The sequence below is a fragment of the Scyliorhinus canicula genome, chromosome 7 (assembly GCF_902713615.1).
Source record: "Scyliorhinus canicula chromosome 7, sScyCan1.1, whole genome shotgun sequence".
Lineage (NCBI taxonomy): Eukaryota > Metazoa > Chordata > Chondrichthyes > Carcharhiniformes > Scyliorhinidae > Scyliorhinus > Scyliorhinus canicula.
The window spans coordinates 123,992,127-124,017,854 of record NC_052152.1 but is presented as its reverse complement, the minus strand read 5'-3'; the positions used below and the strand labels follow the sequence as shown (position 1 = coordinate 124,017,854).

Sequence of the window (25,728 nt, the reverse complement as noted above, 5' to 3'; positions counted from 1 at the left end):
ATTTGGTAAAGGTATCTATTACTACCAGAACATATTTATAGCCATTCCTGCAAGGGGGCAATGGTCCTACAAAATCGATCTGGAGGTTTGTCCAGGGGCCATTAACTGGGCGAGTGTGGCTAAATTGTGCCTTCTTCGAGTACCTCTCCGGGTTATTTTGTGCACAAATTAGGAAATTCTCGATGTAGTGGGTTACATCGTTTCTTAAATTTGGCCACCAACAGAGTTGTCTGAGGTGTCTTGTGGTCGGGTCGATCCCTTGGTGTCTATGACTGTCATGGAATAAGGCAATCATTTGATTCCTATCTTGCTCAGGAACCACATACAATTTGTCTTTAATGATCACACCCTCATGTGTGGTCAATGCGTGTCTGAACCTATCGTATTGTGCTATGAAGTTTCCTTTAAAAATCTCCCTGAGATCTCTGTCCTGTTTCTGTGCCGCAACTAAATCTTTAATATCCGTCTGTGAGACCTGAACTGCACTCACAGGGGCGCTAGCTGGGGGTGTCCAAAAGTGACCTCGCGTGGAACCTGCTTTTGCCAATGCGTCGGCTTTTACATTTCCAGGGGGGGTGACCTATGGTGACTCCTAACTTTAATAATGCCAAAAGTCCTATCCTTTGCTTTGTCTAAGATATGGCGGAGTAATGGGGCTGATGGAAGGGGCTTCCCGTCTGCGGAGACAAAACCTCGTGTCCTCCACAGGGGTAGAAAATCGGTCAAGCTGTTGCAAACATATAAACTGTCCAAATATATGTCTGCCGGGCTGGGAAACGAATCTGGGTGGTCCACTATATATGCGATGGCCGCGAGCTCTGCTGCCTGCGCGCCTAAGTGTCCCGGTAATTTTAAAGCAATTTCTTCGAGTGCGCGACCCTGCGCATCCTCCACATAGATCCCGCATCCAGTGATGCGTTCTCCATCTAAAACCGTGGATGAACCGTCCACATATATTTTCAATGCGGCACACGTGTCTGTGTGCTGGGGGCTCTGGCTTGAATTCCCTATCTTCCTGGGGAGTGTCTTTGCTATGAAGGGTCCTGTGTTGTGTAGGGGTGCTACAATTTCACAATCATGGGGCTGTCCTGGATACTGGAGGTTGTCTGCTAAAAATGTGTGTGTCCTGGTCCGTTTAACTGTTATGTCCCGTCCTTGTAACAGTAACGTCCATCTAGCTGCTCTTATCTGGCTCACTGAACCGTCCTTCAGTCGACCGTCTAAAAGTAACTGTGTGGGGGTGTGCTCGGTCAAAATGGGGATGGGATTGAGTCCGGTAATGTACGAGAAGTACTGAACTGCCCAGAAAACTGCTAGTAGGTGCCTTTCGCAGGCTGAAAATCCTTGCTCTACGGGGTCTAAAAATCTGGAGGCATAAACCACTGGTCGTAGCTGCTCGTGCCGTTCCTGGAGTAGCACGGCCGAGAGGGTCAGATCTGTGCTCGCTACCTCTATTGCATAGGGGGAGAGTTGGTCTGGGACTTGTAGCACGGGTGCTGCGCTAAGGGCTTTCTTTAACTCTTCCACAGCCTCTGTATGCTGCGGAAGCCATTCCCATGGGGCTCCTTTCTTAAGGAGGTCTGAGAGTGGGGCTGCCTTTGTCGCGAATCCATCGATATGGTTCCGACAGTAACCAACCAGTCCTAAAAACGACCGGAGGGCTGAAACATTCTGGGGAAGGGGCAATTTGACAATCGAATCGATCCTTTTGTATTCGATCTCCCGTTTGCCATGCGTGATGACTGTACCCAAATACATCTTTCTGGGGTTAACTTTACATCCGATCGAGGTTAAAAGTTCCAGGAGCTCGGCCAGAAGCGTAATGTGTTCTGCCTTGGTGTCTGTCTGCAGTAGTAGGTCGTCCACATACTGTACCAGACATTCGGGTCGGGAAAATTTGACTAAACCATTTGCCAGCTGTCGGTGGAAAATGGAGGGTGAATTGTGGAATCCTTGTGGGAGGCATGTCCACGTATACTGCTGTCCTTTAAATGTGAAGGCAAATTTGTACTGGCATGCCTTTGCCAATGGGATTGACCAGAAGCCATTGCTAATGTCCAAAACCGTGAAGAATTTTGAGTGGAGTCCCTGTTTGAGCATGGTTTCGGGACTTGTTGCTACCGTGGGGGCTACTGCTGGGGTTACTTTGTTGAGCTCCCGATAATCTATGGTCAGGCGCCATGATCCGTCGGGCTTTCTCACTGGCCAAATAGGTGCATTATTGGTCGAGGCTACTGTCCTAAGTACCCCTTGCTCCAATAAGCTATCTATTACTTTTCCAATTTCTCCCTCTGCTTCTAGGGGAAATCGGTACTGTTTCTGTGGTCTGGGGTCAGGTCCGGTAACTTGAACTTGTCCAGTCATTCTGCCGCAGTCGTGCCGGTGACTGGCAAATGCTGTCCTGTGTCGGTTTAAAACTGCTCTCACTTGTCTGTCTGTACTAAGCGTGGTCAGGTCGAAACAATAGTCGCCTACTGCGCTAATCCGATTAGCATACTCTCCCACTGTGAGAGTAGCTGGTGCTCTGTCTGATTTTGCCATTCGCCAGACACACTGGTTTACTGGATCGAACGACAGGCTGTGGGCATTCATAAAATCGATACCCAGTATGTGTTCTGCTGTGCGGGGCAGATTAACTAATTCAACGGGGTGTCTGGTGGTGATGTTCCCTGGCTGAATTGCTGTAATGTGTCCCTGCTGCGAGTGACCTGTAAATCCGCTGAGGGTAATGGTGGATGTGGTCGGCCACGTGTCTGCCTGTGCTGTGGTGGTGTAATTAATTGTGGTGCGGGACCCTCCTGTGTCCCAAAGTAACTCTAAGGGCTTCCCTCTAACCTTCACTGTGACTACCGGCCTTCCGGATTGGTCCCAAAGGGTGTCACAGACCCAAGTGGGGGAGCCCGAACACCGTCAGTCCGTTCCATCCACATTGGTCTGTCCTGACTGTATTCCTATACTGTGAATAGGCTTCGCTCTATTCCTGTTCAGAGTGCCTGTCTGCTGGCCTCTCTGTGATCTCTGTGGTGCATTGCATTCCTTTGCAAAATGTCCTAAATATCCACAGTTGTAGCATTCCTGCGACTTCTGTGGAGGGCTGTTCTTCCCTTCGTTTACCCATGTGGGGTTTTGGTGCGCTCTCACTGCCTGAATATCCGCTGCAGCCTGAGCTTCCTCTGGGGTCTTTACCTTAACTTTGCCCTGAACCGATTGTTCCCAAGCGCGGGACAATCTTTTCAGAACCCATTTCTCATTATGGGCCTCTTCTGAGGGGTCATAACTATTGCAAGCATTCTGTCCTGCATCTGTGGCATGGGAGATTATGGTGCGGGTCCATTTAACCGTATTGTCACGGTTTAAATGCGCTCGGTTTAATCCGCCAAAAACTGCAGTGAAATGGATCCACAGCCTTCCTGCGAATGCTGTGGGGTGCTCTGTCCTCTTTTGCCTACATCTATTTAGGCCTTCGACTGGGTCTCCTCTGTTATACCCAATCGCATCTAAAATGGATGTATGCATCTCTTCGAGGGTGCCTCCTCCAACGTTCTGTGGGTCGGGAGGGCTGCTACTACGGATGGGTCTAAGCTCAGAACCGTGAGCTTAACCTGCTCTCTATCGTCCAGGCCGTACATGGTAGCCTGCTGTTTAACATTTGCGAAAAATTGGTGGGGGTCTGCGGTGGGGAGAAACGGAGTGATTTACTCACACGCTTCCCTGAGTTGCGTTACAGTTGGGTGCGCCTTCTGTGATTGCCTTTCTTTGGGTGGTTACTGGGTTCATATGTGCGGGTGCTATCTGATCTGTGGGGGGTTGGGGTGCTTTCCTCTTTTGTTGCGCGGCTGGCGCACATGTTCCCTGAACATAGCGCTGCGCTGTCTCACTCAGTTCCTGCAAGTCTGGGGCACTCTCCTCATCTAACTGCGTTCCAAAGGTGCTTTGGAACCCATTCTGCACTGAAAACAACGATTGCAGCTCCGCAATCTGCTTCCTACACTTTGCATGGTCTACTGTGCTCTGTCTTTGCTCAGTGGTAGCAGCGTGGAGTGCTCTTAAAGCTGCTTTTAGGTCAGAACATTGCCTCTGCAATGCCTCTACCTGCTTTTCTGATTCTTCTCGTATCAGGATTGCACGTTGCACGTCCTGATAGGCTTTTTCATATTGGGTCTGGGAACTGCTCAGATGGGCTAGACACGACTGATGTGCCCTCTTGGCATCATCCACCTCTCTACCCTTCTCTGCCAGCTTCCCTCTCAACTCGAGGTTTTCCTTTTCGATGTCCCTAACATCCACTTTACTCATTCTGTTTCTCTCCTCTAACTCTGATCGGAGCGTCTGAACGACCTCCTCAGTACCTCGCAATTGTGCCAAACAGGACACGATTGCCATCGGCTTGCGTGATTTACTAAGATTTTTCTTATGAATTTGAGAGAGGTTCTCCCACCAAGTATGTCCTATACTCCCGGGACCTGTCTCCTCATTCATACAGAACTCATTCCAAAGGGGCCATCCTTTCCCTTTTAGATACTTGCGGAGTTCCAGCTCCCACACGGGACACTGGCCCACTCGGCTACTGCTGGTCGCTGCGACCAAGAACTGCTCTGGGTTCATGAGGCGTTCCATTGCCTGCATGGCCATTTTTCTTTCTGACTTAAATTTGGAACAAGGGATGTTGAGGTAATGTTTTAAAAGATGGGTAAGGCTTTCACTATGTTCCGCTTACAAAACTCCGGACAGTTTGTCGCAACAAAAAGCTCTCAGGTTAACCTTACAACCCTATTAGTACGCATGAACAAAACACACTTCCGAATTATCGTTATTGGTTTGAACTCCTTGACCACTTGTGATATTTCCTTTTTTCCAATCAGACTTCTAATTCAAATTTCTGGGTTCTCTCGGAGTGGGGGTGCCACTTCTGATCGAGTCCCGGCGGAGTCCGCCACTAAATGTTGGTCGTTCTAAGTTAGTGTGATTAACACGCCTTCAATAAAGGACGTGTGCTTAACACTGGCTTGGCTCTGTATCTGTATCTATGCTCTAGAGTCGCCAGGTGCCGTTATAGACACCGTCACAAGTGTATCAAGGTCAAGTTCAAGTCAATAAAGTCATACACCGATTAGTAAGTCCAAAACAATTAGAGTTTATTATAACAATTATAATAAATACTCATGCACACGCTAAAAGACTAACTTACTTCTACTATTAAACGACTAATACTTACCTAAGTAGGAACAAGCAAGGTCAGGGGAACAAGGCCTTTGTTCAAGGGCTTCTTCACCAGCTGGGGATCGATTGGGTCTTTCCCAATCGATACGTTTTGAATTCCCCTATCCTGGGGTCGTTTCTTGATGGCTGGGGCGGTTCTTAGGGCTCATTGTTCTGGTTTCTCTGGCGCCATCCTGGCTGGGTAGCTATTGAAAAGTATCGATTGATACTTAAAATGTTTCTATTGTATCTGGGACTGGGCCGGTATCACCTCATTAGTATGCAGATCGTTTTCCTATTTGCACCTTTGGCTGAGTTTCTGCAGCTGCCTTGAAACCGGTTTTTGTACGTGCTAAATGCTTCTGCAAGCTGTTTGCTCTTTACTGTCCGTTTTTCCCTGCAGTCTTTGCAGTTCTCCATTTTGTATACTGGTGTCCATTTTAGATGGCTACATAAGGAGGAGGTGTTAGCGACTCTGGAAAGTGTGAAAATAGATAAGTTCCCTGGGCCGGATGGGATTTATCCTAGGATTCTCTGGGAAGCTAGGGAGGAGATTGCTGAGCCTTTGGCTTTGATCTTTAAGTCATCTTTGTCTACAGGAATAGTGCCAGAGGACTGGAGGATAGCAAATGTTGTCCCCTTGTACAAGAAGGGGAGTAGAGATAACCCCGGTAACTATAGACCAGTGCGCCTTACTTCTGTTGTGGGAAAAGTCTTGGAAAGGTTTATAAGAGATAGGATGTATAATCATCTGGAAAGGAATAATTTGATTAGAGATAACATGGTTTTGTGAAGGGTAGGTCGTGCCTCACAAACCTCATTGAGTTCTTCAAGAAGGTGACTAAACAGGTGGATGAGGGTAAAGCAGTTGATATGGTGTATATGGATTTCAGTAAAGCGTTTGATAAGGTTCCCCACGGTAGGCTATTGCAGAAAATACAGAGGCATGGGATTCAGGGTGATTTAGCAGTTTGGATCAGAAATTGGCTAGCTGATAGAAGACAAAGAGTGGTGGTTGATGGGAAATGCTCTGACTGGTGTCCAGTTACTAGTGGTGTGCCACAATGGTCTGTTTTGGGGCCGTTGCTGTTTGTCATTTTTATAAATGATTTGGAGGAGGGCGGAGAAGGATGGGTGAGTAAATTTGCAGATGACACTAAAGTCGGTGGAATTGTGGACAGTGCAGAAGGATGTTACAAGTTACAGAAGGACATAGATAAGCTGCAGAGCTGGGCTGACAGGTGGCAAATGGAGTTTAATGCAGAAAAGTGTGAGGTGATTCATTTTGGAAGGAATAACAGGAAGGCAGAGTACTGGGCTAATGGTAAGATTCTGGTAGTGTGGACGAGCAGAGAGATCTCGGTGTCTATGTCCATAGATGTCGCCTCATTATAGGAAGGACGTGGAAGCTTTGGAACGGGTGCAGAGGAGATTTACCAGGATGTTGCCTGGTATGGAGGGAAAATCTTATGAGGAAAGGCTGATGGACTTGAGGTTGTTTTCGTTAGAGAGAAGAAGGTTAAGAGGTGACTTAATAGAGGCATACAAAATGATCAGAGGGTTAGATAGGGTGGACAGCGAGAGCCTTCTCCCGCGGATGGAGGTGGCTAGCACGAGGGGACATAGCCTTAAATTGAGGGGTAATAGATATAGGACAGAGGTCAGAGGTGGGTTTTTTACACAAAGAGTGGTGAGGCCGTGGAATGCCCTACCTGCAACAGTAGTGAACACGCCAACATTGAGGGCATTTAAAAATTTATTGGATAAGCATATGGATGATAAGGGCATAGTGTAGGTTAGATGGCCTTTAGATTTTTTCCATGTCGGTGCAACATCGAGGGCCGAAGGGCCTGTACTGCGCTGTATCGTTCTATGTTCTATGTTCTATCCCTGAAAGTTGCCACCCAGGTTGAGAGGGTTGTCAAGAAGGCATACGGTGTGTTCGCTTTTATTGGTAGAGGAATTGAGTTTCGGAGCCATGAGGTCATGTTGCAGTTGTACAAAACTCTGGTGCGGCCGCATTTGGAGTATTGTGTGTAGTTCTGGTCACCACATTATAGGAAGGATGTGGAAGCATTAGAAAGGGTACAGAGGAGATTTACAAGAATGTTGCCTGGTATGGAGGGAAGATCATATGAGGAAAGGCTGAAGGACTTGAGGCTGTTTCGTTAGAGAGAAGAAGGTTAAGAGGGGACTTAATTGAGGCATATAAGATGATCAGCGGATTAGATAGGGTGGACATCGAGAGCCTTTTTCCTCGGATGGTGATGTCCAGCACGAGGGGACATAGCTTTAAATTGAGGGGAGATAGATATAGGACAGATGTCAGAGGTAGGTTCTTTACTCAGAGAATAGTAAGGGCGTGGAATGCCCTGCCTGCAACAGTAGTGGACTCGCCAACACTAAACGCATTCAAATGGTCATTGGATAGGCATATGGACGATAAGGGAATAGTGTAGAGGGACTTTAGAAGGGTTTCACAGGACGGTGCAACATCGTGGGCCGAAGGGCCTGTACTGCGCTGTAATGTTCTATGTTCTTAATACTTTTCACTGTACCGCGGTACACGTGACAATAAACAAATCCAATCCAATCCAATCCCATTGGATGAGGTAACGATGAGTTGGGTGAGGGAGCTGGTTCCTGTGTTTACTGATGGAGCTTGGATGGAGGCCCTGTACAGGCCTCTTGTGCCCAGTTGAGTTTAATCCAGTTCAAAGAATTACACAGGACGCACTTGACCAAGGCAAGGATGAGTGGTTTTTTTTGCCCAAACGTTGGGGACAAGTGTTCGTTTGCCCAAGCTAACCACACACATAGGTTTTGATTCTGCCCCAAACCTACCAACTTCTTGGTTTCTTTTTTGGAGATTCTGCGGGTGGTTCTAGAGCAATATCCATTGGTAGCCATATTTAGGGTCTCAGACTCACCTGCGTTACACTCTGGGTGGATGTTGCCGCCCTTGCCTCACTGTAAAGTTAAGCCTGGAGGTGAATATTGGTTAAATATTAAACTTTCACAGGCCGGGATACAGCTTGCAGCATTTCAGTCAGAAGTTACCTTCACAGGACTGGCTCGAGAGAGACTATCTGCAGTATTTAAATCCGCAGGCAGAGAGCTGATAGAGAGTGTTTAAATCAGCTGCTGCTGTACAGATCTAAACTGATTTGAAACTTAGCTCTACAAAAAGGAGCTTGTCTGTGTTTGCCAGAACATTCCGGAACCAGACCTGGATTTCAAGAGTGCTGATTGGCTGCTAGCCAAGTCCATCAAAATGACATCATGGGGCCTTGCCACATAGCACACTGCACTGAGAGGTGTGTCTGGGCTAATTCAAGTAGCATATTAAACCAGTGGTATTTTCAGTAATCGCCCAGATACAAAAGTTAAAATCACAGTCTGCATTTCAAAACCAAAATCTGCAGTATTGAAGCAGCCAGCAGAACAGAGATTAAAAAGGGGAACAATGGTCAGACAAGGATTTAAAAGAGGATCTTTACACTGGTCTGCAGGATTTCTGCCATCGCCGGGATTGTGACACTAATAAAGATTATTATTATTATTATTACATTTCATCTTAAATACTGGTGCAAAAGTCCCAGCAAAAGCACTGGCGAGGCATCTGGAGAGTTGCCTGCCAGAAGTGATTGTGGAAGATCAGACTAGGTTTTTTTAGGGCAAACAACTAGCAGCGAACATCAGATGCCTCTGGGGAGAAGGCACCAGAGGTGATTGTCTCCCTGGAACTGAGAAAGCCTTTGATCGAGTAGAATGGAGGTACCTCATGGACGCTTTGGGTTCGGAGCAGGGCAGATAGGGCAACACGGTAGCATGGTGGTTAGCATAAATGCTTCACAGCTCCAGGGTCCCAGGTTCGATTCCCGGCTGGGTCACTGTCTGTGTGGAGTCTGCACGTCCTCCCCGTGTGTGTGTGGGTTTCCTCCGGGTGCTCCAGTTTCCTCCCACAGTCCAAAGATGTGCGGGTTAGGTGGATTGGCCATGCTAAATTGCCCGTAGTGTCCTGTAAGGTTAGGGGGTTGTTGGGTTACGGGTATAGGGTGGATATTTGGGTTTGAATAGGGTGATCATTGCTCGGCACAACATCGAGGGCCGAAGGGCCTGTTCTGTGCTGTACTGTTCTATGTTCTATGTTCTAAATGCCACCAGCTCCAATACTTCCGGATGCACAGGGGAACAAGTCAGGTGTGCCCGCTAGCCCCGCTCCTTTTCGCGCTGGCCATCGAGCCACTGACTATTGCTCTTAGGTCGGCGAATTGGTGGATAGGCATTCAGAGAAGGAGCAGAGAGCATAGAGTCTCATTGTATAAGGCTGATCTGCTCCTCAATGTGTTAAAGCCCCTATCCAGCATGGGAAATATAACTGGACTCCTAAGGGACTTCTGCGCCTTCTCAGGTTATAATCTTAACCTGTGAAACAACAAAATCTTTCCAGTGAACCCCAGGAGAGAGGAGCAGACCTGGAGGAACTGCCGCTTTAAGCAAGCCAGAACAATTTCAGGTATCTGGGGATCCAAGTGGCCTACACCTGTAAGAGTCTCTACAAATGGAACCTCTCCAGCCTGGTGGAGGAGGTGAAGTCTGACCTGCAATGATGGGACTCATTCCCTCTTCAGCCTGCCGGAAGGGGTCAAAATTTACATGATGATTAGGTTCCTCTTCATGTTCGGATCACTCCCCAAATCCTTCTTCACCAACCGGATGGTTGTGGGGGCGGGATGTGGGGTGTGACAGCTGGAGAAGGGGGTGTCGGAAAGGGGGGTCAGAGAATGTCTTCTGGAAAGAAAGGATCTCTCAAAAACAAGGAAAGAGTGGAGAGTCAGACCATCCACAGGAGGGAACATAAACCCCTCTCACACGGGCAGAACCAGGGAAATAAGCAGACCCATCCTCCCTTGAAAACTCAAACTGAAGGAAGGAAACAGGACTTCAGTTGAAGATGAAGTTGAAGGGCAGCATGGTAGCATTGTGGATAGCACAATCGCTTCACAGCTCCAGGGTCCCAGGTTCGATTCCGGCTTGGGTCACTGTCTGTGCGGAGTCTGCACATCCTCCCCGTGTGTGCGTGGGTTTCCTCCGGGTGCTCCGGTTTCCTCCCACAGTCCAAAGATGTGCGGGTTAGGTGGATTGGCCATGATAAACTGCCCTTAGTGTCCAAAATTGCCCTTAGTGTTGGGTGGGGTTACTGGGTTATGGGGATAGGGTGGAGGTGTTAACCTTGGGTAGGATGCTCTTTCCAGGAGCCGGTGCAGACTCGATGGGCTGAATGGCCTCCTTCTGCACTGTAAATTCTATGTAAAAAAAGATATATTATTTTGAATCGTTTCCTCTATTGTATGCACAGGTCCATCCAGCCGTGCTTCTGTTCTCAAACGCATATGTGGAAAGGATCATCAAAGTAACTTTAATGCCTTTGAGGAAGATGAAAAAACAAAAGATCAAGCAACAGGGCTAAGACCCAGAAAATTGTTTAAATATGACTTTGGAAACCAGAGCATTAACGCAGGTATGTTTTCTGCTACCTTCAACCTTCTTCATTTCCAGTTCTCTTCAGCCTCTCATAATGTATACTTGTTATAACCTGCCTGCTTATCATTGGCTGGGGACTAATGACAATCCTACAATCCTGTGGGAGTATGAGCTTCCTCAATGGGGAGGGCGGAGAAATCATTAACAGACTCCCCGCATAAATAGAGCTGGCCAGTTTGGAACCAGAGAGAGAGGAGTTTGGCAGCAAGAGAGTTTGTTGCTACTGTTGTATATATATGTTAATTTGTAAATAAATGTTATTTCTTTGTATCCTGAAAATCCGTGCTGGATTCTTTGTGGCCCTCACAAAACTGGCGACGAGGGTTAAAGTGAATAGCTGTCTACACTGCTGAAGCCACCTCCCTGGATTTTTGTTGGACACAGGTTGGAAGTTGTTTTCTATTACACCATGCCTCTGTATGGATGTTTGGATGTTTTTGATGCTGAGCTGGAAAGCTGGAACCAGTACGCACAAAGGATGCGTAACTATTTCCGGACAAACAACATCACCGAAAACGAGCGCCAGGTGGTCATATTGCTCACCGCCTGCGGCCCGCATATGTTTGGGGTGATTAGGAGCCTTACATACCCAGCTGCGCCAGACACCAAACCGTTTGATGAACTTGTGAACTTAGTGGGGCAACATTTTAACCCAACCCCATCCACGATAGTCCAACGTTACCGGTTTAATACCGCTGAGAGGACCCCAGGAGAATCCCCTTGCCGACTTTCTATCCAGGCTATGCAGGATTGCGGAGTACTGTGACATGGTGAGACCTTATTCAGAAATGTACCCGACCGTTTGGTTTGCGGTATTAACAATGCGGCCACCCAGAGAAAGTTGTTAGCTGAGCCAACATTGACTTTTCAACAGGCCATTCAAATAGTATTGTCCCGAGAGAGCGCAGAACGAGGATGTGCAGGAGCTACAGGGAATGGAGGTGCTTGCCTTGGACGCAAACCCTTCCGTCCGAAAGCATCCCCCCGCACCTCTGCGGTACCTTGGGCAAGGCGTCGTCGGATCGACGCCAGTGGCCGTCAGACATTCCTCCCCGAAGGGAGCCTTCTCCAGAACCAATTGATGAGGAGCCATGTCCGTGTCAGACTTGTAGGCGCCGACCCCCGTCACGGACGCTGGTCCTGGGGGCGCAAGAGGCAACGTCGGTCCGACCCGAAACTGGGGCCAGCCCAGGGGCCCTACCTTTCATTTGGATGAACCTGCGGTGACTACTCCCGAGGACGTGGAGACGGAGGATGACTGCCTGCAGCTGCATTGTGTGGCAGCTCCCTGTGTGGCCCCCATTAAAGTGACAGTACGGGTCAATGGTCACCCGCTTGAGATGGAGTTGGACACTGGTGCAGCGGTCTCCGTGATCGCCCAGAGGACATTCGACCGCATCAAGCAGGGGATACAGACCCTTACATTAACTGACACACAGGCCAGGTGGCCACCTATACGGGGGAACCATTGGACATTGCAGGAACTACGATGGCCCCTGTTGTTTATGGATGCCAAGAGGGGCGTTTCCCACTTATCGTGATGCGCGTGGTCGGGACTGGTTGCACCTTTTGCGGTTGCAGTGGCAGCACATCCTCCAAACAGTTTCTGGAGGGTTGACTGAGGTGCCAGGACTATACCCAATTGTATTCCAGCCCGGTTTGGGGAAAATAAAAGGGGCTGTAGCCCGTATCCAAGTCAAACCAGGAGCCATGCCGCACTATTTCTGGGCGCGCCCGGTGCCTTACACCTTGCTCGAGAAGGTAGAAGTGGAGCTCACTCATTTGGAGATTTTGGGTATCATCAGGCCCGTCCGTTTCGCTGACTGGGCAGCACCAATTGTACCTGTAATGAAGCCAGATGCCACAGTTCGCTTGTGTGGCGACTATAAACTTCCAGTGAATACGGCTTCCCGATTCGACCGATACCCAATGCCTCGCATAGGGGATCTCTACGCGAAGCTTGCAGGCGGACTCTTGTTCACAAAATTAGATATGAGTCACGCCTACCTGCAGTTGGAGCTGGACCCTGCCTCCCGGCCATATGTAACGATTAATACACACCGGGGCCTGTATGAATATACACGTTTGCCTTTTGGAGTATCCTCTGCCTGCGCTATTTTTTCAACGCGTTATGGAGGGCATTTTGAGAGGTTTACTGCGTGTTCCTGTTTACTTAGATGACGTTTTGATCACAGGGACGTCGGAGCAGGAACATTTAGAAAATTTGGAGGCTGTCCTTAGACGCTTTTCGGAGGCTGGAGTCCATTTACGTCGCACAAAGTGCGTTTTTCAAGCGAAGGACGTAGTCTACCTGGGTTATCGGGTGGACCGCGAAGGTTTGCACCCTGTCGCAGAGAAGGTGCGCGCGATTCAACAGGCCCCCGCCCCGACTGACACTTTGCGTCTTTGTTCGTTTCTCGGCCTCGTAAACTATTACGGAAAGTTCCTCCCCAATCTGGCAACCCCGTTGCACCTTCTGCTAAAGAAGAATCACACCTGGGTTTCGGGTCAGCCGCAAGAAACCGCTTTCCGGCTGGGTAAAACAACAATTGTCGTCTTCTGGTTACTAACCCACTATGATCCTGGAAAGCCTTTGCTCGTCACATGTGATGCATTCCCGTATGGTATTGGGGCCGTTCTGTCCCATAGGATGCAGAACGGGGCCGAGCGGCCGATAGCTTTCGCCTTCCGCACATTGACTGCAGTGGAAAAAAAGTACGCGCAGATCGAGAAGGAGGGCCTGGCAGTGGTCTTTGCGGTGAAACGTTTCCACCAGTACGTATATGGCCGCCACTTCACTATCGTGACTGATCATAAGCCTCTGCTGGGACTTTTCAGAGAGGATGAGCCAATACCGCCCATTGCTTCCGCACGGATCCAGGGCTGGGCTTTGTTGCTCGCTGCATACGAGTAATCTCTGGAACACAAACCAGGAACCCAGATAGGGAATGCCGACGCACTGAGCCAATTGCCTTTATCGACCGGCCCCATGTCAACCCCCACGACCGGTGAGGTGGTTGCAACCCTAAATTTTATGGACACCTTGCCTGTCACGGCATCACAGATCCGTGAGTGGACCCAGACGGAGCCAGTCCTGTCAAAGGTTCGGCACATGGTCCTGTTTGGAGGGCAGCATAGACAGCTCCCAGGTGAGTTGCGGGCATTTTCCTCCAAGCTGTCCAAATTCAGCGTGAAGACGGCATCCTTTTGTGGGGGACGCGTGTGATTGTCCCGTAAAAAGGACAGGAGCTGATACTGAGAGACTTGCACAATGGACATCCAGGTGTGACCAAAATGAAAATGTTGGCCCGGAGTTATGTCTGGTGGCCAGGCCTCGACATCGACATTGAGAAGGTGGCCCAAAACTGCTCATTGGGCAAGCTCATACTCCCACAGGATTGTGGGATTGTCATTAGTCACCAGCCAATGGTAAGCAAGCAGGTTATAACATCCCTCCCCCCCAAAGTCCAAGGAATCCACCGAAGATCCTGGCGAAGGAGGGCGTCGGACTTGTTTTGCCGCAGGGCACCATTTGCACAAGGCGCTGGATCGGGCGGCATGTAACGAGATGGAGACTCTCATTTTTGGACTTCTGGAGCGGACGGTACCAGCTATTGCGGAGATGCAGTCGCAGGGCTAGGGCCTACATGAGGGGTTATAAGCAAGCATCCAGCATCTGCAGGCACAGGTAGAGGAGTCCAACCGTCTGTGAGGAGCAGATGGATACCCTCTTCCCAGGGTGGGCCACAGACACAAGCATGACCTACTGAACAGTGCCTGCGAGATGATGGCAGAGGCAGTCAGTGCTGCGAGCCTCGTCAGGAGGAGACAGCTGGTAATCCTTTTTTTTTAGAAAATATTTTATTGAAGCAGACAGCTGGTAATCCTCAGGGGTGGGGTGTAATAACCTTCACAGAACACACAGGGTTACTTTGATTATTTTCCCTGTGTTTGCTCGAGGAGTATTAGCTCCTCCGCTAACTACGGGGCCGCTACCATGCTGTAGGCCAGACAACAACCCGACCGACTGATAGAGAGGATACGAGAGAGTTTAAAACCGGGCCCCTTTGTAAGTATTCTGATTATAAATAAACATCTTCTTTATGTTACTCATCTGACTCCTTCACCTTTATTAAACTGATGATGAAGATAAACTAGAGCTGTTCGACGTGCTACTCTGCCACCTACGCCAACTCACCGTCATTAGCTTCTCCTGGACTAAGGTATGGTGGTGAACGACTTCACTATGCCTTTGTTTGGTCAATTGGGATGCTTTTGACCCCACAGTTGAGTCTTGGAATCAATATGCTGAATGATTGTGATACGTTATCCGGTGCAGCAGCATGTGGGGGCGGCACGGTAGCACAGTGGGTTAGCACTGTTTCTTCTTGCTAGTGTCATGGGAGTGCTGTCCCTATAAGAAAGGTTTTTTTGTCTTATCACATAGCTTCAGGTATTGTCCTTGTGTGGGTGGAGCTGAGCTGTGGTACGGGTTTTTTTTGTTTGCTTTCACATTTAGCCTGCCTCTCTGTCTCATTTTAAAAGCTGTTCCAACTGTATGGTAACTTGAAAGAGATAATTGCTTTCGGGAAGGAATTCATATCTGCTGTTTGAAAGCGGAACAAAGTATCAGTAACAACAGTCTTATACAAGTGAAAATGGCTGTGTGCTGGGCCATACCTTTGAAAAGGGATTTCAAGGTTTTACTTGGATTTTGTTATTGAATTGGAGCAGTTAAAGGGAATTCATTAAGGGTTATACATAGATTACTGTGTGGGGTCTTTATGTTTGTAATGGATAAAAGTTCCTGCTGTGTGTGTTCATGCAAATGTTAACTAAATTCCAAAATAAAGCTTGGTTCTTTTTGGTTAAAGGCACCAAAGAAATCTGTTGAAAATCACCTGAAAGGAAGGCTCTTGGCTGATCCTCTCCAAATTCAACATAAGGTTGTAGGTCAGGTGGACTCCATAATACACTTGGAGTTTTTAAACCTGGCCCATAACAATAGCACCATGGGTCCCAGGTTCGATACCCAGCTTGCGTCACTTCTGTGCAAAGTCTGCACGTTCTCCCCATGCCTGCGTGGGATTCCTCCGGGTGCTCCAGTTTTCTCCCATAAAGACGTGCTTGTCAGGTGAATTGGACATTCTTAATTCTCCTTCAGTGTACCCGAACAGGCGCCACAGTGTGCCTTACTAGGGGATTTTCACAGTAAACTGCAGTGTTAATGTAAGCCTACTTGTAATATTAATAATGATTATTATCATCATTCATCGAACATGAGCACCAGATGTTAACATATTGACAGCCTGCGCACACATTCCACATAATTAGGGGCCTGATGTTTCCAGCCATACCAGCTACTGTAGAATTTGACCAGCTCATCGTGCTGGTGGGGAACCATTTCAATGGCGACACACTCTATCATTGTGCATCCTACAGATTTAATACGGCAGGCAAGGTCGAAGGAGAGTCAGTTGCCAAGTAAGTTTCCCCGTGTGGAAAATCAGAGAGTTTTGCAAATCTGGGGCTGTGTTGATGGATATCCTTCATGACCGTTTGGTTTGCTGTATCAACTATCTCGACATACAAAAAAGACTTCTAGGTGAAGGTTCCCTAATGTTCACAGCAGGCTTTGCAGATTTCTCTTTCACAGGAGAGTGCCACTCGGGGCGCACAGGACCTTCAAGGAATCAAGGTCAATGTCGTTGACGATGTCCTGCTTGCCGCCTTACAACGCCGAGAATGGACTGCCACAATGCTGTGGACCAAGGTCTCAAGGTCCTAGGCCATGGCGTATGCTCTTTCCAGACTTGGGAGGGGCTGATTCCGCACCCCGCTGTGGGAAGTGTGGCTGTCAAGGTTTCCTCAGCCGCCGACAGCGTGACAGCGGGATAGCCTGGATGAGGTAGACGTCAGACCCATGTTAGGACTGATGAAGCTGGAGATGAGTCAGAAATACAGTTGAACTGTGTGGCTGCACCATGAGTGGCCCCTATTCGCACCTGGTAGAGGTCAACGGGCACCTAATTCAGATGGAATTGGATACTGGCGCTGCTGGCTCAGTAGTGTCGCACCACATGTTCGATCAGATCTGAGACGGGGTGGTTCTAGTGATAAAACCGGATCAGACTGTCTGCCTTTGCAGCAATTACAAAGAAGAAAGAGCAATACAGCACAGGAACAGGCCCTTTGGTCCTACAAGCCTGCAACGACTATGATACCTGCCTAAACTAAAACCGTATACACTTACGGAGTCCATATCCTTCCATTCCATAGTGAAGTCATGCCTCACTAACTTGATCGAAGTTTTTGAGAAGGTGACCAAGAGTGGATGTTGTTTACGTAGAATTCAATAAAGCCTTTGACAAGTTGCCTCATGGTAGACTGATACAAAAGATGAAGTCACACGGGATCAGAGGTGAGTTGACAAGATGGATACAGAACTGGCTTGGTCACAGATGGCAGCGGGTATCAGTAGAGGGATACGTTTCTCAATGGAATGTTGTGACTAGTGGTGTTCCACAGGGATCGATGCAGGGGCCTCTGTTGTTTGTACAGTACATAAATGATTTGCTGGTCTGATTCGTAAGTTCACGGATGACACCAAGGTTGATGGAGTGGCACATAGTGTTGAGGATTGTCAGAGGATACAGCAGGATGTGGATAGGTTGGGGGACTTGGGCAGAGAAATGGCAAATGGAATTTAATCCAGACAAATATGAGGTAATGCATTAGATAGGTCTAACATAGGGGTGGAAAGATGCAGTAAATTGCAACACTCTTCGGAATATAGAAAGTCAGAGTGATCTGGGCATACAGGTGCACAGATCTTTGAAAGTGGCAACACAAGTAGACAAGGTAGTCAAGAAAGCATACGGATAGCAACAAGCTTTTCCCAAGAGTCAGTTACAAGGGGTCACGATTTCAAGGTGAGAGGGGGAAAGTTTAAGGGAGATGTGCATGGAAAGTTTTTTACGCAGAGGGTGGTGGGTACCTGGAACGATTTACCAGCGGAGGTGGTAGAGGCGGGCACGATAGCATCATTTAAGAGGCATCTAGACAGGTATATGAATGGGTGGGAACAGAGGGAAGTAGACCTTGGAAAATAGGAGACAGGTTTAGATAAAGGATCTGGATCGGCGCAGGCTGGGAGGGCCGAAGGGCCTGTTCCTGTGCTGTAATTTTCTTTGTTCTTGTTCTTTGTTCATTGGGCGGGGCATCGGGTTTAAAAACTGGCAAGTCATGCTACAGTTGTATAGAACCTTAGTAAGGCCACACTTGGAGTATCACGCATGATTCTGGTTGCCACACTACCAGAGGGATGTGGAGGCTATGGAGAGCCTGCAGAGGAGGTTTACGAGGATGTTGCCTTGTTAGCTCTGAGGAGAGGCTGAAGAGACTCGGACTGTTTTCATTGGAGCGACGGAGGTTGAGGGGCGACCTAAAAGAGGTTTACAAGATTGAGAGGTATGAATAGAATGAATGGGGCGGCCACGTGGTGAGTGGCGAGACAAAGAGGGACTCCTATCCGCACCAGGAAATGTCTCTCCCGAACCCTCCTGATCCAGTGGGAAGGAAGGAGGGAAACAAAAAAGAGAAGGGGGAAAAATAAAAATAATTAGATAAATAAATAAAGAGACAAGGAAAGAAGAAAGAAGGGAGGAAGGGAACCAACCACATCAACCCCCCTCACCCAACAAAAAAAAAAGGAAACCCAAAGCCCGAGGCAGACCCAGCGAGAGCAGAGGCGCAGGTGCAGGAAGAGCAACCTCATGGTAAGGAACAGCAACGGGGAAAGAAAAAGGAAAGAGAGAGAGACAGACAGATGGCTGGAGGAAAGAAAAACACCAAACCGATGGGACAGAGAGACGCAAGCAGCAGCAGCAGCGAGGGAAAGGCGCATGAGCGGCGAACGAGCAGGCAGGCGACCCCACAAGACGAGACAGAGGAAAGGGAAAACGATGGCGTACCACGCAGCTGAGCGTGAGCAGGACATGGTTGGAGCTCCAAGCAATGATGAAGGAGACAACACACAAAATGCAGCAGACCATCGAAGGCCTGGAAAGGGAAGTGAAAGCACAGAAAAAATGATTCTGGAGTTGGAGAGGGCCGCCTCGGACCAGAGCGACATGGTGATAACCCTAGAAGCCGAGGTCAAAATGTTAGTAACGGCCCAGGGGAGCCTAAGAGGGAAAGTGGAGGACCAGGAAAACAGGTCCAGACAGCAGAACATTAAAATAGTGGGTCCGCCAGAGGGGATAGAGCGCAGAGACCCAACAGGCTATATCACCCAAATGATGGGCAAGCTAGTGGAAAAGGAGGTTTTCCCAAACCCACCAGATCTGGGAATTAGGGGGCAGCACGGTAGCATTGTGGATAGCACAATCGCTTCACAGCTCCAGGGTCCCAGGTTCGATTCCGGCTTGGGTCACTGTCTGTGCGGAGTCTGCACATCCTCCCCGTGTGTGCGTGGGTTTCCTCCGGGTGCTCCGGTTTCCTCCCACAGTCCAAAGGTGTGCGGGTTAGGTGGATTGGCCATGATAAATTACCCGTAGTGTCCTAAAAAGTAAGGTTAAGGGGGGGGTTGTTGGGTTACGGGTATAGGGTGGATACGTGGGTTTGAGTAGGGTGATCATTGCTCTGCACAACATCGAGGGCTGAAGGACCTGTTCTGTGCTGTACTGTTCTATGTAAATAGACAGGGCGCACAGGTCACTCCGACCCAAGCCCAAAGCTGGGGAGCAGCCCAGAGCAATTATTGCAAGGCTACACCGGTTCCAAGACCGGGAGAAAATCCTAAAGTAGGCCCAGCAAATGAATCAGAGCGCATGGGAAGGGGAGACCATCAGGGTGTATCACGACATTGGGGCGGACCTTGCCAAAAAAAGGGCTGAATTCAACAAGGCAAAATCAGCACTGCACAAAAGAAAGGTAACATTTGGGATGTTATTCATAGAACATAGAACATTACAGCGCAGTATGGGCCCTTCGGCCCTCGATGCTGCGCCGACCTGTGAAACCATCTGAAGCCTATCTGACCTACACTATTCCATTTTCATCCATATGTCTATCCAGTGACTACCTAAATGCCCTTAAAGTTGGTGAGTCTACTACTGTTGCAGGCAGGACGTTCCACACCCCTACTACTCTCTGAGTAAAGAAACTGCCTCTGACATCCGTCCTATATCTACCACCCCTCAATTTAAAGCTATGTCCCCTCGTGTTGGTCATCACCATCCGAGGAAAAAGACTCTCACTGTCCACCCTATCTAACCCTCTGACTATCTTCTATGTCTCTATTAAGTCACCTCTCACCCTTCTCCTCTCTAACGAAAACAACCTCATGTCTCTGAGCCTTTCCTCGTAAGACCTTCCCTCCATACCAGGCAACATCCTAGTAAATCTCCTCTGAACCCTTTCCAAAGCTTCCACATCCTTCCTATAATGTGGTGACCAGAACTGCACGCAGTACTCCAGGTGCGGCCGCACCAGAGTTATGTACAGCTGCAGCATGACCTTGTGGCTCCGAAACTCAATCCCCCTACTGATAAAGGCTAGCACACCATATGCCTTCTTAACAGCCCTATTAACCTGGGTGGCAGGTTACTCCTGTTACTCCTTCCAAAGTGAACCACCTCACACTTTTCCGCATTAAACTCCATCTGCCACCTCTCAGCCCAGCTCTGCAGCTTATCTATGTCCCTCTGTATCCTATAACATCCTTCAGCACTATCCACAACTCCACCGATCTTCGTGTCATCTGCAAATTTACTAACCCATCCTTCTACACCCTCTTCCAGGTCATTTATAAAAATGACAAACAGCAGTGGCCCCAAAACAGATCCTTGCGGTATACCACTAGTAACTGAACTCCAGGATGAACATTTGCCATCAACCACCACCCTCTGTCTTCTTTCAACTAGCCAATTACTGATCCAAACCGCTAAATCACCTTCAATCCCATACTTCCTTATTTTCTGCAATAGCCTACCGTGGGGAACCTTATCAAACGCCTTACCCGGCCAAACTCTGGGTAACATTTGAGGGGAAAGAGCTATATTAAAACACCCCAGCGATGGCTGATGAGGTCATTAGAGCGAACAAGCTGGGGGAGGAGCAGACACAACTGTAATGAAAGATATGGGGATGGAAAAGGAAGGGAAAACCAGAACAAAGAGCGGAGGACAAACCGCAAACAAGGACAATGGACTCATGAACTGTATACATGTGTTTTATGTCTTGCGTGGGACTGTGCTGCCTTGTTTCAGAGCTTGTCTCCTCTCTCAATTGAAGGGGGGGAGGGGAGTGGAGCAAGGGAAATGAGGGTGAGAAAAGCAAACAGGAGGGCGAGACAAGGGCCAGCAGGAGGAAAGTTAAACAGGGTCAGAACTGGGTGAATACTGGGAGGAGGGCCATTGTACTAACGAGGAGGGCCAGCACGGGAGGGCAAGAAGGAAGGAGGGCCGCGGCGCGCCTCTCAGAGGAGAGAGAGCACCCGTCACAAGGAGCAAAGGGTGGCAGAAGGGCAGGGAGAATGCAGGGGGGGACAATGGGACAGGGGCTGTGGGGAGGAATCTGGGGGAGAGCGTCGAACAAAAGAGAAGCAAAGAGAAGGGTGAGATAATGAAGCAGTACAGACATGGGCCTCGGCGGCCAAGGAGCATGGCAAGGAACCAAGAGGGCACCGCAAACAGCCACTCGAGAGGGCATCAGGGTGGAGGGAGACCCCAGAGCGCAGGGGCGCATCCGCGTGATGTACACACAGCTGGTGACCACATTGGGAAATTGGAAATTGGACCACATTGGTGACCACAAAGAGAAACCCGGGAGCACTGGGGCCCGACTCCATGGTGAGAGCGGCGACCCTGGCCATTTTGGATGGCCCCCTAGCAAAGGGAAGTCCCAGAGTGCAGAGACACTCACCAAGATTGTTACTTGGAATGTAAGGGGACTCAACGGCCTAGTGAAATGATCCAGTGTCTTCGCCCACCTATGAGGCCTAAAAGCAGACATAAACCACCCTACAAGAGACGAACCTGAGGGAGAAGGACCGACTACTGGTAAGGAAGGGCTGGATGGGACAGATTTGCCATTCATGCTCTGGGACGAGGGCTGGGGGGGTAGCAATATTACTCAGCAAAAGGACGAGGTTTACGGCAACCAAGACAGTTACAGACTCAGGGGGAAGGTACGTCTGGGTCAGCGGTGTCCTGGAAGGGGCACCGGTCGTACTCGTAAATGTGTACGCTCCCAACTGGGACAACTCATAATTCATAAAGAAGACCATAGTGGAAATCCCTGACCTTGACACACACCAACTGATTATGTGGGGCGACTTTAACTGCGTTCTGGACCCACTGACCAACCGATCAAACCCCAGAACGGGGAAAACGTCTGGCATGACTAGGGAGCTAGGGACCTTCATGGTGGACCCATGGAGGTTCCTGTACCAGGAGAAAAGGAGTTCTCGCTCTTTTCACAGCTGCACAAGGTGCATACCCGTATCGACTTCATTGCAGTGGGGAAATTGGTGCTTCCAGGGATCACAGGAGCGGACTACTCCGCGATCCTTATCTCTGACCACGCTCCACATTATATGGATGTGAGGTTGGAGACAGGCCGGACCCACAATCCCACATGGAGGTTGGACATGGACCTCCTGGCCGACAAGGCTTTCTGCCAAAAAATATCGCAGGCCATAGGTGATTACGTTAGTAGCAACCAAAACGGGGAGGTCTCACCCTCCACATTTTGGGAGGCAATCTCACTGATACCCAAAAAGGATAAAGACCTGACAGAATTGCATCATACAGACCCATTTCACTGCTGAACGTGGATGCTAAAATATTCGCAAAGGTCCTGGCCAAAAGGCTGGAGGGCTGCGTACCAGAGGTGGTCGCAGAGGACCAAACGGGATTTGTCAAGGGTAGGCAGCTCACAGCGAACATCAGGCGGCTGCTGAATGTGATAATGACTCCCCCTCACCGGGGAGGGAACACCAGAGGTGATCGTCTCCCTGGACGCAGAAAAGGCCTTCGACAGAGTCGAATGGAGCTACATCCTTGAGGTACTGGAACGGTTTGGGCTAGGAGTGGGATTCACTGCCTGGGTGAGGCTGCTGTACAACGCTCCCAAAGCGATTGTCCGAACCAACACCACCAGCTCTGAATACATTCAGCTACAGAGAGGAACAAGACAGGGCTGTCCCCTGTCCCCACTCTTGTTCGCGCTAGTGACAGAACCCTGGCAATAGCCCTGCGGGATGCAAAAAGCTGGAAGGGAAGCCAGAGAGGAGACAAAGTGCACAGAGTCTCACTCTATGCCAATGACCTGCTCCTCTATGTCTCGAAGCCACAGGAGGGACTGAATCATAGAATTTACAGTGCAGAAGGAGGCCATTCAGCCCATCGAGTCTGCACCGGCTCTTGGAAAGAGCCCCCTACCCAAGGTCAATAACTCCACCCTATCCCCATAACCCAGTAACCCCACCCAACACTAAGGGCAATTTTGGACACTAAGGGCAATGTATCATGGCCAATCCACCTAACCTGCACATCTTTGGACTGTGGGAGGAAACCGGAGCACACGGAGGAAACCCACGCACACACGGGGAGAATGTGCAGACTCCGCACAGACAGTGACCCAAGCCGGAATCGAACCTGGGACCCTGGAGCTGTGAAGCGATTGTGCTATCCACAATGCTACCGTGCTGCTGAAGGCAATACTGCAAATACTGAAAGAGTTTGGAACATTCTTGGGCTACAAACGTAACCTGGGCAAAAGCGAGACATTCCCAGTGAACCCAAAAGGGGGAGGGACAGAGCTGAAGGGGCTTCCATTCAAAACGGCCCAGAACAGATTCCGTTACCTGGGGATCCAAATAGCCAAAGACTGGACACAGATCCACGAATGGAACCTGACCATCCTGGTGGAAGAAGTAAGAAAAGACCTTCAATGGTGGGGCTCACTCCCACTCTCCCTGGCGGGAAGAGTGCAGACGATCCAGATGAACGTACTGCCAAGGTTTCTCTTCCTGTTTAGATCCTTCCCAATCTTCATCCTGTGGTGAATGTACATTGCGTAATTCACACTGTATAGTATTATGTCCTTGTGGGCTCTGTCTGTGAGCCGTTGCGCAGCTCTGCCCACAGGGGGAGATGAGGAGCTTGTACAGGGCTCCACCCTTGGCTCCGCCCATGGCCCCTCCCACTACCGGAAGTATACAGTGCTGCAGCCTTGTGAGTCTGCCCTCAGTTCTTCTGGTCGCAGGCAGGCTCAGTTGTAAGTCTATTAAAGCCACAGTTTACTTCCTATCGTGTCTCGAGTGAATTGATGGTCACATCACATCCCCAAGGCCTTTTTCCAAAATGTAGACAGTCTAATCATGGCGTTTGTGTGGGGGAGGGGAGGAAGAACCCGAGAATTCCCAAACCGACACTGCAAAGAGGAAAAATCAGAGGGGGTCTGGCTCTGCCGAACCTACAATACAACCACTGGGCAGCAGTGGCAGAAAAAGTGAGGGGATGGGTACAAGAACCTGACACAGATTGGGTATAAATGGAGGAGGTATCCTGTAAAGGAACAACCCTCCGGGCCCTGTCCATATCAGCACTCCCATGCTCCTCAACAAGATACACAACGAGCCCAATGGTAGTGGCCATGCTGAGAACGTGGACCCAGTTGAGACAGCACTTCGGGAAATCCAAAATGTCCCCCATCTGCGGCAATCGCAGATTCCCACCAGTCATGCTAGATACCACCTTCAAAAGGTGGAGGCAGGACGGGGCACACTGACGGTCGGGGATGATGACGGAGGGCGCAGACTGGCGGCCCTGGACGAACAGACGAGGAAGTGGAAACTAGCAAAAGGTCAGGAATTGAGACACCTCCAAATAAAGCACTTCCTCCGCAAAGAGACAGGAGGGTACCCCAGAAAGCACACTACTAAAGGACCTGATAGGCACAAGCAGCGAGAAGGGGGGGCTATGTGGGAAAATATACGGACGGCTGCTGGACAGAGCTCAAACACCACTGGACGGGACAAGACAAAAATGGGAGGACGAACTGGGGGCAGATGTAGGATGGGGACTCTGGAGCGAAGCACTGAGAAGGGTGAACTCCACCTCCTCCTGTGTAGTGATCCTCGCCTGAGTGTGTACAGAAGGGGCTGATGGGAAATGGGGCTGATGGGAAATGGAAGTACCACCAGGGGGCAGCGCAGGGACATATAAGAGGGACGCCGAAGGCCCGCCCTCGCCCACTTGGACCGGACGTGGAAGTTGAGCTCAGGGCTGCAAGTCTTTGGGCCTAGTTGCAGAGCATTGAAAAGCAGTATATTCTCAAGTGCAATTCTGTAAGTCAAAAACCTACGAAGTAATTTATTGTGGAGCACAATAAACCATCCTTCAACTTATAAACGACTTTGAGCATTCTTTCAAGAAGCATAACATGGTACAGGAGTGGCTTCTTTGAATAGAAGGAACCAGCGCTACCAGCAAAAGCAACAGCAACAGGCAGGCCGCCCGACTGTGGAAGACTTTGCAGCCCCTCGACTCCAGACGACCTTCTGAAACAATGGAACACACGCTACTTCCAGGGCCAATGAGAACTACAGGTAATTTAAATTACAACTGGAAAATGTTTAAACAACAGTTTGAGATATACTTGTCAGCTCAGGACTTACATGCAGCCACCGATGACATAAAAATTGCACTTTTACTCAGATCGGCAGGCCAGCAGGTGGTAGACATCTATAACTCTTTCACATTTGCTGATACTGAAGATAAAACCAAGTATCAAGTGATAGTCGCGAAATTTGATGAACACTGTAAATCTCAATCCAATGAAATCATTGAAAGATTCACCTTGCGTAACAGAATCCAAAAAAACGGGGAGACTATCTCCCACTTTGTAACAGATCTACGCTTGCTAGCACAAGGCTGCAACTTTGGTGATTTAACAAACTCACTCATCAGAGAT

The 25,728-nt window shown here is 49.2% G+C and overlaps 1 protein-coding gene across 7 annotated transcripts in view; it reads left to right on the top strand.

The window, feature by feature from the left end:
* Positions 1 to 25,728, top strand: part of LOC119969344 (synaptonemal complex protein 2-like) — an 855,597-nt gene that overhangs the window by 638,613 nt on the left and 191,256 nt on the right. For all 7 annotated transcript variants that reach the window (XR_005461337.1, XM_038802871.1, XM_038802868.1 and 4 more), the window contains one exon: positions 10,562 to 10,723. Coding sequence is in view for 6 of the 7 variants with exons in the window: in XM_038802871.1 (XP_038658799.1) it covers positions 10,562 to 10,723 (162 nt within the window). In the remaining variant the exon portion in view is untranslated. The remainder of the gene's footprint in view (positions 1 to 10,561; positions 10,724 to 25,728) is intronic.